Source organism: Zootoca vivipara, chromosome 12, assembly GCF_963506605.1.
Source record: "Zootoca vivipara chromosome 12, rZooViv1.1, whole genome shotgun sequence".
NCBI classification, from domain to species: Eukaryota; Metazoa; Chordata; class Lepidosauria; order Squamata; family Lacertidae; genus Zootoca; species Zootoca vivipara.
The window spans coordinates 33,558,858-33,576,070 of record NC_083287.1 but is presented as its reverse complement, the minus strand read 5'-3'; the positions used below and the strand labels follow the sequence as shown (position 1 = coordinate 33,576,070).

General features: G+C 42.9%; 1 protein-coding gene across 2 annotated transcripts; it reads left to right on the top strand.

Annotated features, from left to right (window-relative positions):
• Window positions 1-965: 965 nt before the first annotated feature.
• STEAP1 (STEAP family member 1) lies at window positions 966-15,863 on the top strand. 2 transcript variants are annotated; one of them, XM_035129315.2, is made up of 5 exons: window positions 966-1,242; window positions 4,306-4,412; window positions 6,110-6,616; window positions 8,291-8,455; window positions 11,269-15,863. In XM_035129315.2, exons 2-5 carry the CDS (start codon window positions 4,350-4,352, stop codon window positions 11,524-11,526), a joined length of 993 nt encoding a protein of 330 aa, XP_034985206.2. In that variant the 5' UTR covers window positions 966-1,242; window positions 4,306-4,349; the 3' UTR covers window positions 11,527-15,863. The 2 variants fall into 2 exon arrangements, with proteins under 2 accessions (XP_034985206.2, XP_034985205.2); XM_035129314.2 differs by having other exon boundaries at window positions 966-1,304.
• The last annotated feature ends 1,350 nt before the right edge of the window (window positions 15,864-17,213 follow it).

The window sequence follows — 17,213 nt, the reverse complement described above, 5'->3', positions numbered from 1 at the left end:
CCTCACAAGTAAGTAGGTATTTCCCTTGTGTTTATTTGTTGCCTTCATTCTCCAAGGAGGTAGTGGTGGAATACATGGCTCTCCTCTTCTCATTTATTCCCAACAACCCTGCAAGGTAGGGTAGGTTGAGGCAGTGGCTGGCCCAAAGTCAGCCAGTGAGCTTCACAGCCCAGTGCGTATTTGAAGCCTAGTCTCCCAGATCTAACTACTACACCACACTGGCTCTTGTTCCTCAGAGGCCCTGCTTTGCTGGCCCCGTTTCTCACCATCTGGGGTCACACATACCCTGTGTGTGTGTGTGTGTGTGTGTGTGTGTGTGTGTGTGTGTGTGTGCTCCCCGTGATCCTCCTGGGGCTGGAAAAGGGCTAGTTCAAACTCCAGTTTCCAAGTAAAACTAAATTACTGTGTCATGAAATGATGCATCTCTAAAAAGCATGTCACCATGAAAAGTTTGGTGTACTGTACATGGTTTCCCCAGAGAATCCTAGAAATTGTAGTTCATCACTCACAAAACTACAATTCCCAGCAGCCTTAAACTACAGTTCCCAAGATACTGTGGGAGTAAACCGTAACAGTGTGGTGTGCTGGTGATCCGCTGACTAGTCTAGGAAAGTGTAGGCTACAAACATGTGTCCATAGAATCATATAACTGTGAAGTTGGAAGGGGTTCACATGGTTCATCTAGTGATTCTAGTCCAACCCCCTGGAATGCAGGATTTTTTTGCCCAAGGTGGGGCTTGAAAATCACGACCCTGCGATTAGTACAGACTTCTTGCACCTACGTGCACCACGACGCGCGACGGCAACAGCACGATCCTATGCGTAGCTACCTAGAAATAAACCCATTCTGCTGCATGGGACTCAATCCCAGCAAAGTGACCAAATGGGACTGCAGCCTAAAGTCTGTTCATACTATTTCACAGTAGGACAGGGCTGGTTGCGAGTGTTTGGAGTCGTGTGCTGGGGCGGGGCTTACGGACACTTGGCCGCCAAATGCAGACGGCGCGGACGGCGACATCTTTACGCCAAGCGCAACAGTTTACAAGAGTGATTCTCCCCCCCCCTCCCCCTTTAAGCAAACAAGACAACTTTGGCCGGCGACTCCCTTCAAGATCCGCCGGCTCCTGAAGCGAAGGAAAGGCGGAGCCGACCAGGCAGGGAGAGATGCCGAAGGCGGGGCTGCCAAGGGCGGGGTAGGCGGCTGCATGTCGAGCGGGCTCCGGAGAGGAGCCGCTAGTCTAGGTAACTCCGCGTGCCGGTTCGGGATCGCGTCGCCCCGGGCCCAGAGACGGAGAAAAGTTGTTGTAAGTAGCGCCGAGAAGTCCCCGGGCTTTCTGAACAACCCCTCCTTCTCCGGGGGAGGGCGGGAGGCGGGCCGGCTAGCCAAATATTTACGGAGCCCGGGAAGGCGCCGTGAAATTCCGAACCCCTGTCTCCGGACAGAGCGAGCTCCGCTTTCCAAGCACGGCCGGCTCTCGCCTCCTCCAGCAGCCTTCCCCTTCTTTTCCGCTCGTTTCCCCGCCACCCCGCGGTGCTAACGAGATTTCATGAATGCCTTGATAAATAAACGAAACAGTGACGGCAACAAGGGGCGATAGGTGGGCAGTGACGGGCTTCTTCTGTACGTCATAAGGTACAGAATATCCTCGAAAGGGGGTTGGGGGAGAGGTGTTTGTTTTTGTACACGTTTACAAGAAGCACGCGCCTCCTGGCCAAAACTTTATTGGGTTAAGCTTTGCAGGGCAGGCTTTAAATCGCAGCGGCTTCTACAGGGTTTGCCAAGAAAGCAAAAGTAACTGTGCTAAGAAGATTACTAGATGTGCTTGATAAACGGGACCTGCCACGAAACGTGGTGGTTCGAAGTGAATGAATGAATGAATGAACCTTTATTTGCGTCGGCCATAGCAATAAAACAACAATACAATATACAAAGAATAGAAATAAAAAGTCGATTATATAAAATACATTTTAGGGTTTTGAATCAATAGTCAAATAGTGAATCTTATTCTGATTGCCCCAACTAAAAACCTTGGTGGTTTGGAGTGCTTTTGATCAGGGTGCCCGCCAACTATCTATATACCGTATGTACCATTTTCGAGGACACTCCATTCCAGTCCATCTTTGTCATGATTTCTGCTCCCAGATCCCAACAGACACTCAGGTGTTCTCTAGCCACTGAACACAAAAACCCCTCATCGACTGTTTTGGTTACCCCCACTTCTTAAAAGCACCCCCCATTTATTGCAACCCTTGGGGTGCCCAAAGTCTACTGCGGTGTACCTCCATTTTGTGCTTGGATGTGTCGTTCCAACTACATAAGAATCAGTGCTTGGAGCTTGCTTTGAGCACATAGGGTTTTATTTTACAACATCATCACCATTGGCATATGAGCAAAGCCAGGCTTATTGCTAGACAAGTCTTGGTGGTTGCCTAGAGCAGTCCTTTTGCTGCATCAGCAGGAGGAGAGGAGGGAATAGCTTCTACTGTTGAGAGAGGAAGGAAACAGCCAAGGGGCGAGAGCCAAAGACTGTGGGAAATATGTGGTTGTGTTTGGGGAGCCATGGGAGATACTGTACAGTTTAAAGGCAGCATGAGAAAAAGCATTTTGGAAAATAGAATGTCTGCTGCTTGTTGAATTATGGGGGTGGACAGACGTCCTTTGGCAGGCCATTCCTGTGTTTTGTGGCACCATTGCCCCAAAGGCCTTGTGTAACATGTTCACCTGCTGTACTTCAAATAACCATGGTGCATAGAGCAGGGCCATAGCTGCCAAGTTTTCCCTTTTCTCGTGAGGAAGCCTATTCAGCATAATGGAATTTCCCTTTAAAAAAGGGAGAACTTGGCAGCTATGAGCAGGGCACCTATAGACAGTCTGGACTTTTGGACAGACTCATACAGGTGGATGCACTTCTTAAGATACTGTGGTTAAGGCGGGGGCAGAGGATCCTCCCCCCCCCCCCGGCAGGAGCCATGTTTCCTTGTGGGCAAACTTCCAGTGTCTGCATTCCAGTAGTGGGCAAGGTTAGAGGGGAAAGTAGGCGTGGCCAAAGGCAAATGTGGGCAGGGCAGATGGTATACCATAGCTTGAAAAAGGTAAGAATCTCATTTGGGGAAGTCAGAGGTTTCTAGCCCTGTACATGTTCACTTCCTGATCAAGGGTGCTGGGGCAGAGGCGGAGCTAGCTGGCCTGGCACCCGCACCCGGAGGGTGCCGCCCACTCAGCGAGTGTCCCCGGTGGGGGCGGTGCTGCAATGTCACACACACACACCCAGGGTTGACACCCTGGGCGGACTGCACCCCCCTTCCTCCGCCACTGTTCTGGGGCTTTGTGAAACAACTATGACACCAAGGAACTGTGCTTTAACCTCACTGCAGATTCTTGTTTTGGTCATTTTCTATAGTGAACAGAGTTTCTTTAATTGCTTCACTCAGCAGCCGTAAACAGCTAGCAAGAGAGTTTTTGAAACTGACTTCATCCCTAGTAACATTTTTTTGCCTATTAACATCTGCGTAGAGTGAGGCAAGATCATGATGTCGACACTTCTGTAAAGTGTCTGGACACCAGCCTGAAGATACCGCTTCCTTAAGCAGTCTGGGTTTGTTTTACAAAACATAGACCCTGGCATCATGCCTCTTGGTCTTTTATGATAGCTGTAATCTGGGATACATAGAAATCTGTCTCTCTCCCCCCCCCTTTTTTTTTAAAAAAATCATGGCCATGTGAGGAAGATGGGCCAAGACTAGCAGGTACCTTCCAGTGGAGATTCTATTTCATTCCTTTGTTTCTCTTGTCACCTTGGTAAAGTCTGCTCCCTTCAAGTACAATAGAAGTGAGAAATATTTTCTTTTATTTTCAAGCCTTTTATTCTCTCTCCTGGAGTTGTGGGAAAATAAGAGGATTCCATCAGCTCATGCTCACTTGTTTAGCTCTGTCATGTGTGATACATGCAGAAAATTAAACCCAAGGAGAACAATAAGAAGTGGATTGGAAGTGTTAAGAATCCTACAGCTTTTGGAGCCGCAGTTTGGGTGTTTGGGAAGGGGGCTGTGCATGAAAGTGGCTTAAAGATCATGTGAGTCATTGTTGTGTCTCAATAGTACTTGTGTAGAATTCAGATGATTTCACTTTTAAAACGTGTGTGCTTTTAACACTCAGATTTGTGTGACAAGACAAAATCTATGAAAGTCCCCAGGTTCATCAAGGCTAACTCAAGACAGTGCATTTGATTGCTTATGTGCATTTCTAAAGTATCAACTGCATATACATAGCATGATACAAATAAATGAGTGAAAATTGTCTTGCAGAGATCCTCTTGCCTTAGAGCACAGGACAGTCATTGGTCAAGAACATGGATCAGAATGAAGATCAGAAAATGAATCCCGAAAGAACTTGGGAGAATTTCAACAATTTGGTAATCTATGTGTGTGCGCGCGCGTGTGTATTTATATTACACATGCTAGGTTGGCCTTAGGCAAGGTGACATAATGACCCACTTAATCCTTCTGGTGCTCTGGCCTGCCAAATTCAAAGAGCTTTTACTCCCCAGGCTCTTTATCTGCAGCCTCCCCAGAAAATAAAATCTATAGGGAAGTGTTTCTGGCCCTTGTAAATAGTGCAATTTTATTTACAGACCATAAGCAGTGTATGGTTATTAGGACAACTACAGCAAAACAAAATGAGACATGGAGACAAATGGTACCTTTTTAAAATGGGAGCACAACAGCGCAATCCAATTCATGCCTACTCAAAAGTAAATCCTGTTGAATTTAATGGGTCTTGGTCCCAGGTAAATAGAGTTACGATTGCAGCCTCAATCTGTAATCAATTAAAATTGGTAAAAATGCAGAAATTCTGACTCAAAACACGTGACGTTTAATAACTGTGATCTAGTTTTGATGACTACAACCAAGGAACTTGGCTATATCTTCTGTTACCTCAGGGTTGGAATCTGCCCTTAAAATTGATACTTGCCATTCATCTGAGTTTCCCAAGTGTAGGGAAAGTGTTGGGAAGATGAAACGGGGACATATATAACTATAGAAGTTTCAACAGAACAGCTTTTGCAAGGACAAACACTTCTGTGCCAAGGCAGCCCAGTAAACAGCCCAGTAAATTGCCCTTCCTAATGCTGAGTAGTTGGTAATGTGTAAACAACATTTCGTATGAATCTAAACCTCTAATAGAATTGTCACAAGCTCTACATTTTGCATTATTCAACTCCCAACTTTTATACACACACACACACACACACACACACACACAGAGAGAGAGAGAGAGAGAGAGAGAGAGAGCTTATTATCCCGCAGTGTGTGTATTCCATGCCTTGCAACTGAATTTTCCACTTGATGCATCTCATGAACTGTGATCTAGTCAACAGAAGTTTATGCCATAATCAAGTTTGCTAGCCTTTAGGGTGCCCCAAGGCTCTCTCCTTAGTTTTTGCTAAGACAGGCTAACATGGCTGCTGCTTTGAAAATTGGTAATGGATCATCATGTAAAAGAGCGAATTTGAGCAGGCACAGCTTTTTCTCACGATTTCAGTTATACATTGACGGAAGCAGCACCTGCTGTGAAATACATCCCAGTATGGAAGCCCTGCCTGTACAGATACAGCAACCCTACTCCTCTCTTTGCTGATATGTCCACCTCCAAACCACAGATCAAAGGACCTGCAATGGTCCAGGAGATAAAAATGGCATTACTGTGCCTTTTTGTATTTCACACAAGAATAAATGTGTTGTAAAGACTAGAGATTACATTCCGTTCCCATTTACATGTTTTGAATTGCATTTCCTTCCCACCTCTTCACAAAGGGTTGATGAAGAAATGTAATCTGTGGAGGTGGCTCCCTTCTGGGAATAAACCTTGGTGCCTAAAAACCATCAGTGAAAATCATGACTCTGCAATGGAACCAACCTTAAGTTGCTTCAGTTCATTATCGATATTTTAGTTACATTTTGCATCCTAAAACCTCGTGCACAATTAGAACAGTTTCAGATAAGAGTGTGTAGGAGTCCACAAAGGTCAGCAATGCTAGGAATCTACCAATACTGATAAAGTACTCTTAAAACCCTCTTAGGTTTATGTATTGTATCTTCTCCTTTTCAGATGATGGATTTACAAGTAGTTGGCACACCAGATGCTCTCCCCCACGTTCATAAAAGAATCTATATTGATGAGTTTGACTGTCCTCCCAGTAAGCACTGCGAGCACGACCTTTTCCCTAAATGGCATTTGCCGGTGAAGACCGCATTGGTACTGTCCTTGTTAACCTTTATCTACACTTTCCTAAGGGACGTCATCCATCCCTTTGTAACTAATCAAGGAAATGCATTTTATAAAATCCCAATCCTGGTCATAAACAAAGTCTTACCAGTGGTTTCGATTACCCTGCTGGCTCTGGTTTATTTACCAGGAGTACTGGCTGCAGGTTTTCAGTTCCACTATGGAACCAAGTATAGACGTTTTCCACAATGGTTGGACAGATGGATGTTATCGAGGAAACAGTTTGGACTTCTTAGCTTCTTCTTTGCCTCGTTACATGCCTGCTATAGCTTGTGCTATCCAATGAGGAGATCCTACAGATACAAACTCTTGAACTGGGCATATCAACAGGTACGCCATTTTGTTTTGTCGTAATGCCATTAAATCGGTTTAAGCGGATGGTGTGCTGGCATCTGGAATGCTGTGTGGGTCTCCCAGTCCTGTAATGAATATTGTAGAATGATGTCCTTAAACAAAAGTGTAACAGAGTCTGCAATCCTTTACAGAATCAAGTTCCATTGAGTAGGTGGGTATAGGATTGCACCTTTAAATGATTAGGGATTGTGAGTTGGAAACACCAAGGTGAGGACTGGCATGGTTAAAGTTTATGAACTTAAAAATAAAGCGGAGAGAACAAATAAAAAGATTTATATCCCAAAACATTTGTACCCAGGTTCATTCAGTGGAACTAATTATCAGATGGTCCAGTAGAAGAAAAAAGACAATTCCCCACAGCATGAATAATGTCTGGAAATCATTAACACAGGATGTTTTGATAGCTACTGCTTGTCTGACTTTTTATTTTAAGTCATTATTATTATTATTATTAATCACAGATCTATGATTTATCCATGTGTATAGCCAAAAATAATAAAATGGCAGGGATATCCAATGTGGTGCCTTCCAGATGTTGGCTCCTTAATTCCCTTTAGCCCCAGCCAGCATGGTCAAGGATTAGGAGAGCTGCAGTCTGACATCTGTAGAGTGCTGTGTTGGTTTCTCCTCATATAAATTATGCCTTCAGAGAATTTTGGCAGATGCAGTTGTCAAGGTGAGAGAACCTGCGCCTGCTGTTGAAATTTTCCAGACCCCAGACCACCTCTGCACCTCAACACCTTAGTTCTAATTGTAAATACCAAAATCACAGCAGCTCATTTCTGTACATAGGCCAATTATACAGGTTATTTGAAAACATCTAGGCACATTGGCTGCTCTGGCAGAGCAAAAAAAACTTGCCAAGTAAGCCTACTGATTAGCTGCTTAAAATACTGCTTCTTGGTGTTGCTTACATCTTGTTACAGTTTGCCAAAGGTTGTGCTTAGCTTTTAGATGGAATTCTGTTTGTCAGCAAATAATGCAAGTTAAAAAAAAACAAGTTAAAAAGGAATTGGAACAAGTCTTCTTGGGGGGTCAAAACTTTGCTGAAGTCAATACTTCTCCATCTAATTGACTTTCCTATGGTTAAGGCTGGTGGCACCTTTTTTTGGACATCAGTATAAACAATGCTGCAGTTAAAGATCTGAAATGGGACCATGCTCTAATTTGTAGCATGCACGGGTGAACAGAAAATATCAACAGAGTCCCAGCGTATCCTGTTTTGTGCAGCACTTTAGTTAGCTAACAAAGATCTATACAAGATATAGGCTGGTTCACACACCTGGATACTTTCATCCCATCCGTGAAATGCATACAGGCTTGGATGGGGAAACTTTAGTGCCAACTGGGGTGTTTTTATTCATTTTTTAATCCCATTGTTATTCCCATGATAGCTGCAATTGCAAAAAAAATAATTATATATATATATATATATATATATATATATATATATATACACACACATACATACACACACACACACACACACATATACATACAGTTTGGTTCCTACTGGGGTTTCACCATGGAATCTGCATATGCAGAAGAGATGGCTTCCTAAGCAAAAAAAAAAGTGTCCATACCTCTGTATCTTAAGTGCACTTGTGTTGTCATTCTAACACTTCTTAAAGTGTAGTGTTCTGTCCACAGGTGAAGCAGAAAAAGGAAGATGCCTGGATTGAACACGATGTCTGGAGAATGGAGATTTATGTGTCTCTAGGAATTTTGGGGCTTGCTCTACTGGCTGTATTGGCAGTAACATCAATTCCATCTGTCAGCCACTCGCTGACCTGGAGAGAGTTTCATTATATCCAGGTACATGTAAACAAAACGGCATAGATTGTTCATGGCTCAGTGGTGAAACACATACTCTTTGTGATAGATTTGAGGTTCACTCTCTGGTATTGCCAATTGAGAAGATCTGAAAGGCGGGGGGGGGCACTCCCCCCCCTTGAAACCCTGGAGACTTACGTAATCCGACACAGGACAGTTCCAAATAGCCACTGATGCGATGATATTCCCATACCACCAGATGAAAACTGATTAGAGCCAAAGATGGGTCCTTGCATGAAAGAGTTTGTGTGACCAGATATTGCTGGACTACAACCCTCACCATCCCTGGCCATTGGCCATGTTGAATGGGGCTGATGGGTGTTGGGAATTCAACAGTATCTGGAGTCCCACAGACTCTTGCCCGTGCGGCATGTGGAGCCTTTTCCATATGTGAATCAGCTCATAAGGATGCACTTCAACCTGCTGGTTGATGCAGCAAAATGGGACACTTGCAAGTAATTTCCCTGCTCCCATTTTGTATATGCAAATAGCAGTGCTGAACCCACCAGGGCCAGTAGAAGGCACAAATACAGGATGGGAGACACCTGGCTTGAGAGCAGTACATGTGAAAAGGATCTAGGAGTCTTGGTAGACCACAAACTTGACGTGAGTCAACAGTGTGATGCAGCAGCTAAAAAAGCCAATGCAATTCTGGGCTGCATCAATAGGAGTATAGCATCTAAATCAAGGGAAGTAATAGTACCACTGTATTCTGCTCTGGTCAGACCTCACCTGGAGTACCATGTCCAGTTCTGGGCACCACAGTTCAAGAAGGATACTGACAAGCTGGAACGTGTCCAGAAGAGGGCAACCAAAATGGTCAAAGGCCTGGAAACGATGCCTTATGAGGAACGGCTTAGGGAGCTGGGTATGTTTAGCCTGGAGAAGAGAAGGTTAAGGGGTGATATGATAGCCATGTTCAAATATATAAAAGGATGTCATATAGGGGAGGGAGAAAGGTTGTTTTCTGCTGCTCCAGAGAAGCGGACACAGAGCAAAGGATTCAAACTACAAGAAAGAAGATTCCACCTAAACATTAGGAAGAACTTCCTGACAGTAAGAGCTGTTTGGCAGTGGAATTTGCTACCAAGGAGAGTGGTGGAGTCTCCTTCTTTGGAGGGCTTTAAGCCATAGCTGCCAAGTTATGCCTTTTTTAAAGGGATTTTCCCTTATGCTGAATAGGCTTCCTCGTGAGAAAAGGGAAAACTTGGCAGCTATGCTTTAAGCAGAGGCTTAACAGCATAGCTGCCAAGTTTTCGCTTTTCTCGCGAGGAAGCCTATTCAGCATAAGGGAAAATCCCTGTAAAAAAGGGATAACTTGGCAGCTATGGCTTAACAGGCATATGTCAAGAATGCTTTGATGGTGTTTCCTGCTTGGCAGGGGGTTGGACTGGATGGCCCTTGTGGTCTCTTCCAACTCTATGATTCTAAGGAAATTTAACACAGCTTGCATTGGAAACAAAGGGAGAGCTACCGGTAGTCAAGATACAGACCAAAGATCTCAACTCTTCCGCTATAGAAGGCAGGTAGCACGAATCTCTTACCTTTTAAATACTTAGGCACCACGCAAGAGCTTTCCCCTATCAACAAGTGGGTGGAATGTTTTTAATGTACAGTCATACCTCGGGTTGAGTACGCTGCGGGTTGCGTACTCGGTGGACCTGGAAGTGTTTACTTCCGGGTTCTGCCACATGTGCACTGAGGTTGAATACTTTTCGGGGTGTGAACAGCACCTGAGAACGGATTGGGTACTCAACCCGAGGTACCACTGTATTTTTTTTTCCTCTTTATTTTTATATATCTATAAATGGGTGTTGTCTGTCTGTTCGTTTGTAAGTCGCTTTGAGTTGCCCTGGACTAGATAAAGTGACTAATGAATTGAAATTATTATTATTATTATTATTTTAAAAAGTTTAGAAAATACAAAATCACTCTACCAGATTTCAAGTCGGCTGAGGTAGAGTTCCATTTGTCTTATGCAGAACTAAGTCTTAATATGGGTAGGCGAACTAAGGCCCGGGGGCCAGATCCGGCCCAATCGCCTTCCAAATCCACCCCACGGATTGTCCAGGAATCAGTGTTTTTACATGAGTAGAATGTGTCCTTTTATTTAAAATGCATCTCGGGGTTATTTGTGGGACATAGGAATTCGTTCATTTTTTTATTTTTTTTAAAAAATAGTCCGGCCCCCCACAAGGTCTGAGGGACACTGGACTGGCCCCCTGCTGAAAAGGTTTGCTGACCCCTCTCTTAGAAGCTCAGTGTTCTAAGCACATGAGGCAACCACCGTGCTGAAGCTAAGCATGCTTGGTCCTGGTCAGTGTCTGGATGGGAAACCACGTTTGTCTCCTTGGGTTCCATGAGCAAAGAAAGGTGGGGATATAAATATAAGATAGATAATGTTTTGGCATAGGACTGAATATGCAGCAAAAACAAGGAGCATTCTTCAACAATTGCACAGAATCTTAATTAAGCATTTGGTGTTTTAAAATAACAAGGTTTGTGCTGTAACCATTGCTTTTATCTGCAGTAATTAGCAGATGACATTTATCTCCATGCCTGCATATTATGTGCATGGAAATGCACACAGGAAGATGCCCCCCCCCCCGGTTGTTGGAAACCCTGAATATGCAGCAATGTGTATTATAGTTTGTTTTAATGTCCTTTCATTTTTAACCTATTGTTTTGTTTTCTTCTTTCTTTCTTTCTTTCTTTCTTTCTTTCTTTCTTTCTTTCTTTCTTTCTTTCTTTCTTTCTTTCTTTCTTTCTTTCTTTCTTTCTTTCCTTCTTTCCAGAGCAAGATGGGACATTTAGCTTTGCTGCTGTGCACCATTCATGCATTAGTGTTTGCATGGAATAAGTGGATTGACATAGGCCAGTTTATATGGTATACTCCCCCTACTTTTATGATGGCAGTCATTCTTCCAATTGTGGTTCTGACTTGTAAAGCTATCCTGCTTTTGCCATGCCTTAGGAAGAGACTAGAGAAGATCAGATCTGGTTATGATGCTAATGCTCAGGCAAGTAGGACACAGATAACTTCCAGACTGTAGATTTTAAATGTGCATGTACTTTGCTGTCCATATTCAGCTTTGTTTTTTTAAAAAAAAAAATACCATAAGGAAACGGTCATCTTTATTTTTACATAGAGTAATCTGCACTGAGTTCAGTAGGACTTCTGGGTGTGTTTTTTTCTACTGATGGATTTTAAAATATCTTACTTCACTATAGGTAGTTTTCTGAAAATTTACTTAACATTACAAGTTTACATGAGCTTAGGGTAAAGTATGCATGTGGAAATTAAAATCTCAGGTGAACTTCACTTTAAAAATACCAAATATTTTTCAATACAATTACAGCAATGACAACCTTCTCTTCAGGGAAACTGGAATAATAACACGACTGTTCACATCAGATCTAAAATAAAACATGCAATACAATAAATAATGCATAACACTTTAAAATGCAAACACAGAGCTGCCTTGCCGGAAACAGCTTCTCAGTTGATTTCAGTGGCTGGAGTAGATCAGTATGCACATGCTTTTGTGCTTAATGAGATCCAAGTGCATATCTAGATCATGGGATGCACCCAGATTACTTAATAAGTTAAACACCACAGAACCTTTGTAGCAAACCAAGGTCAGCCTTAAGAACATAAGAAGGCCTTGCTGGGTTTAGACCAGGATCCACGCAGTCTTGCATACTGCTCTTAGAATCCTTTTTAAATTCACCTGAGCTACTTGCAATCACCACATTTTTGCGCCAGTAAATTCCATAAGTTAAATACTAGGGGCTGGATCCTGGGCTTCTTCCATTCACAGGAGGGATTCCTATGCAGTGGAAATCCCTGCTGTTTTTCTGCTGCAGTCTCCTGCATCACTTCCCTTGCTGTTTCAGGAGGTTCCTAACCCTCTGGATCAGCTTTTTTTCAGGCTGATGGTGAATGAGGATTTGGCAGAAAATTGAAATTCCTATTCCACTGGCAAGATAATTCCTTGAATTGGACCCCACTCATGGGAAGGCTGATTCCCACCCATGCCCTTTTTTTTGGTCCTGGACTTCTGTGACTCAGCTTTCTTGGGTGAATGCAGATTACAGTGTTAAGAGAGAGCTGATTAACCACATAAATTGTTTTATTTTACTTCTATAAAAACTAATATGTGTATTAAAGAGTATTTGATATGGATTGGTCTGGAATATATTTTGCAATTTGATTTTTTTAGAAGACATTTTTCCATAGTGAGGTGGGAATTGAGCCCTTCACCAACAGTAATTTGGATCCCAAAGAATTGTTTCACTTTGAAACTCTTGCCTCTATTCTGCGTTTCTTAAAATTATGTTGTAAATTGAGTACTGTAAATAAGAATTCAGCTATACTTGTAGAAAATGTGTCTTTTCACATTTAAAACAATAAAACTTCTATACTCCAGCAGTTTTATATATAAAAAAAGATTTGTCTGTCTTTTTAGATGGTTTGTTTTTTGAAAATTGGCAGAGGCCAATAAATAGTTGGTTGAAGACAGTGAGTCAGTAACTGTTAAACAAGATAAATTTAGCAAAGTAGACTTTCATATGTGGAAGTAATGAGAAGTGCCGCACACTTTCATGAAAGTTACACAATTCACCCAATGCTATGGAATTAACCCTGAGATGAGTTCTCTCATCCATAGTCAGATCAAACAAAGGAGAAACAACCTTCGACACATTATGGGTTGTGTCCAATAGGCTTCACCCACCAATGCAAGTCCGTTTGATCCAGTGAAGGCTTCCATTAGCAGACTGGGGAGGGAGACTATTTTTAATTATTTCCCTCTGCAGTCCTCCAAACAGTCTCTGGAATGTTGAGCAACCCATTGACACAGCAAGAAAGGTGCCATGAGCGAGTCCTCTCCATTCTCCTGATGAAAGGTCCTCTGACCCAACAGAGACTTCCATCAGAATAACACCACCATTGGATACAATCCAATTCCCTTACTGGATTGGGAACCTGTTGTGCAGAAAAGATTTGCATCCAGATAGATGAGCAGTGCAAGTTCATCTAACGTGGTGCAGCCCATTCATTTGCAAACTGTGAGTGGAGATGTGCATCATTGTTAACAATTATACCATCCCAGCTGCATGTGCCTTGATCATGGTTAAACTGGGCTTTGAAATTACAACACAGGAATTATTTATTAGTAAAGTGCTTAACCATTAACCTAGTAAGACACAAAACAGATGTGGGGGAGAGAAGGAACAGGAAACATGCTGGTGCTAGTCCTTTGTAAAGCTATATACCGTATATTTGTAGTGATCTGCTGGAGTCGCTAATGTGGGAGACAGGTCAGTCTCGCTTTTCCATCTGCTGCACCCAGGTAGATCAGCTGTTTATAGTAGAAGGCATATCTGGGATAGGAGGAGCCACTAAGACCTATAATAAAAAGACTGCTGATTCATGGTCACACGACTCCAACAAGCTAGATGGTGATCACGGTTATAAAACAATTCCATTTCCTGCAAACAGTCTCTGGGCACTTAATACTGTAGCACAGCTGAAGGTAAGCAAGTAAGGATCTGGTCAAGATTGCCAAGAGCAGGACACAAGTATGTTGAGTTGTACATGGTTTGGGGGTGCTGGATCCATTGCCGTCACTTTAGGCTCAGGTGTTTTTGGTAGCGTGGAGTGCCTTTTATCAGCTTCAGTGGGTGGTACCTTCATCTGGGCAGGGGTAACCGAACTTCTGCCATCTGCTCTGGTAACCTCTAAGTTAGATTATTGCAACGTGTTCTATGTAAGGCTGCCTCTGAGGGTGGTTTGTCAACTTCAGCGGCCATGTTGCTCACTGGAGAAAGATGATTTGAGCATATTACACCAATCCTGGCCCAACTTAACTGGCTGCCAGTTAGTTTCCAGGCCCAATTCAAAGTGCTGCGATCATCATCTGAGGTCCTTTGTGTGTCTCCTCCGTGAGAGATCCAGACAGTTGGCAACACGAGAACACGCATTTTCTGCGGTGGCTCGCCATTTGTGAAATGTTCTCCCCATGAAGGCTCGCCTTGCACCTTCATTATACATCTTTAGTTGCCAGGCAAAAACATTTTACCTCTTCCAAACCTTCGGATAATTAAACAACCTATGGCCTTTAAAACTCTGGAGTATGTTATTTTTGTTATTATGTTATGTATTTCTGTGTTTTTATAAATAAATAGACATTAAATTAAGAAGAAGCAAAAAAATATATCAAAACATCTTATTTTTTTATAAATAAGCCAAGTCTGTGCAGTCCTTAATATAGGAGGACTTGTTTTTTGTTTAGATTTTGTGTTTGCAAAAGTCCAAGTCCTTCCCCTGGGCAAACTACTTGATTTTTTTTTTCATAGCAAGCATTGCAATCAAAACCTGTTTTAGCTTCCTGTCAGATAAGTTTGTGACTCAACCAAGCACTGTGACACAGAAAACTGAAGAGTCTGACCTTTTATTGTTGAAAAGTGATGAAGGTTTCAGTACACTACAATTCTCTATGTCAGTAAAAGAACAAAAAAGAAACTCAAAAGTGTGCAGGATGCAATTGTTTAGGAAAACATTAGAGAACTATGGCTGTAACCAGGCCCATGGGGGGGGGGGCAGCTGGGTCCTCTTGCCCCAGGCATTGGAGGGCTATGGTAGGGTTGCCATACAGCTTTGGCCACCCCCACTCCCCAACTATAAAGCTTTTCTGTCCGGATTTTCACCGCTTGAAATATGGCAACCCTAGCAGCAGGGACCGGCTGCTTTTTTGTTTGAGTTTATAACCTTATTCTAAGAAGACTCCCGCCCTGGGCCTCAGACAAGCTCTGCACAGGCCAAACAACAATATTTAATACTGGTTAGATTAATCCGTGGGTGAGGAACCTTAGGCCTGAGGGCCAAACAAACTTCACCATCTGCCTGTTGGGACTCTCCTCAACCACAACCTTCACTATTATGGCTTACCACCCTTCCTCAGGTGTTACTTGTCTGGCTAAAATATGTCCTTGACCTCTGGTAATGTTGCTTGACTGAGTAGAGGATAGAGGGGAGTTTCTGTAGAAACTAGCTTGCTGTATAAAGGTAAAGTTTACATTTCCTGTTCTATCCACTTTTGCCTCTGCACCTGCCCACCCCTTGAAAGGTTGTCCAGGAGAGAATGTGGCCCTCAGACCACAAAAAGGGTTCTGCACCCATAAATTAATCAATTTAAAATGTTAAAATGGCATCCCGCTAATTGAGTAGCACATTTTGCAAAAATGATGTCAATGTTCCTTCTATAGTAAACTTTTTCATACTGTGTTTTATGTTGTGTGAGCCACCTGGAGAGGGCTACGCCTTAAAAGGCAGCCTATAAATTATGTTTATGAATAAAGAAAATAAAGGTTGTGAATGTGCCACAGAGCTGTCTCTTGTGTTTGCTTTTTATTTTGTAATACTGTATATGATCACTGATAGTTTACTAGCAGCAGAATCCACATCCATGTTGACTCAAGTCCTGCTTTATTTAATTGGTCTTTCTTGCAAATTATTGAGTATAAGACTGCAGCATAGGTTCATTTAACTTTATAAAAAAATTTACTGGGTCAAACCAGATAACATATAGTGAGAAACAGAATACATTACATCAAAACTGGACATAAAAGAGAAAAGTGTAAAGGTTAATAGTTCAAGGCTTAAGAGAGATAAAGTGGCAGAAGGTGAAGGGTAATGGGGCCCACTTTTGTTTTGCTTGTTAATAAATGACCCCGTAAATGTAATCTCAAAACCTTTTATTGCTGACAAGATAAAAATTAAATGAGCACTATAAACAAATTCAGCACATCCATGCTCACTATATCATAGGGGAAATTTGTGTTCTCATTTTTGGGACCTTTCAACATTTAGACATGTGTTTTTAAACTGATTTGAAAAAGAACTTAGCATGTATTTTTGGAAGAAAACTGCTGAAAAGCTCCGGGTCAGAATCAGTTCCTAGTGTGGCCTGCTGATCTAATAACTTTGTGGTTTGTTGTCGTAGAATGGCATACGTATAAAATCACTATCCACAGCTTCATGGCTTTAGATGTCTTTTGCATGGACTGTGGCAAAGGGGAACTGCGCCCCCAATCTCAGGGTCAGCCAGCCCCCATCTGCCTGCCTTTTCCTTTGCATCCAGCCCGGGGGGGGGGGGGTGGCCCTGGCTGTCAGCTTCCTCCTTCTCAGTTTCAGCATTTCCCTTGTGTAACTCAACAGGGAGGAGGATAGGGGCAATACAAGAATTAATTGGCTGTTGGCTTATTTGCCTTCTGCACTGCCAGTCACAATGAGCACCAACCACCGTCATTGCATAAACTGCAATTAGTGATTCCTTCCAAACATGACTGTTAAGGATCACACCAGCAGCCACAGACTCTGGATCAATAGAATACAATAGAACATAGAATTGTAGAGTTGGAAGGGACCACAAGGATCATCTAGTCCAGGCATCCCCAAACTTCAGCCCTCCAGATGTTTTGGACTACAATTCCCATCTTCCCCGACCACTGATCCTGTTAGCTAGGGATCATGGGAGTTGTAGACCAAAACATCTGGAGGGCCGCAGTTTGGGGATGCCTGATCTAGTCCAACTACCTGCTATCCAGAAATCTTTCACCTAGTGCAAGGCTCAAACCCACAATCCTGAGATTAACAGTCTCATGCTTTACTGACTGAGCTGTTCCCTCAGAGGTTCCTATAAGTATAATTGGTCTTGGAAGAATTCTGATGAATTTG

Bases quoted from the DNA above. Each gene is read 5' to 3' on its own strand.
- STEAP1 (XM_035129315.2), top strand. From the start codon at position 4,350: ATGGATCAGAATGAAGATCAGAAAATGAATCCCGAAAGAACTTGGGAG. The intron at 4,413-6,109 runs GTAATCTATGTG...TCTCCTTTTCAG, and splicing joins GGGAGAATTTCAACAATTTG to ATGATGGATTTACAAGTAGT. The intron at 6,617-8,290 runs GTACGCCATTTT...TTCTGTCCACAG, and splicing joins TGAACTGGGCATATCAACAG to GTGAAGCAGAAAAAGGAAGA.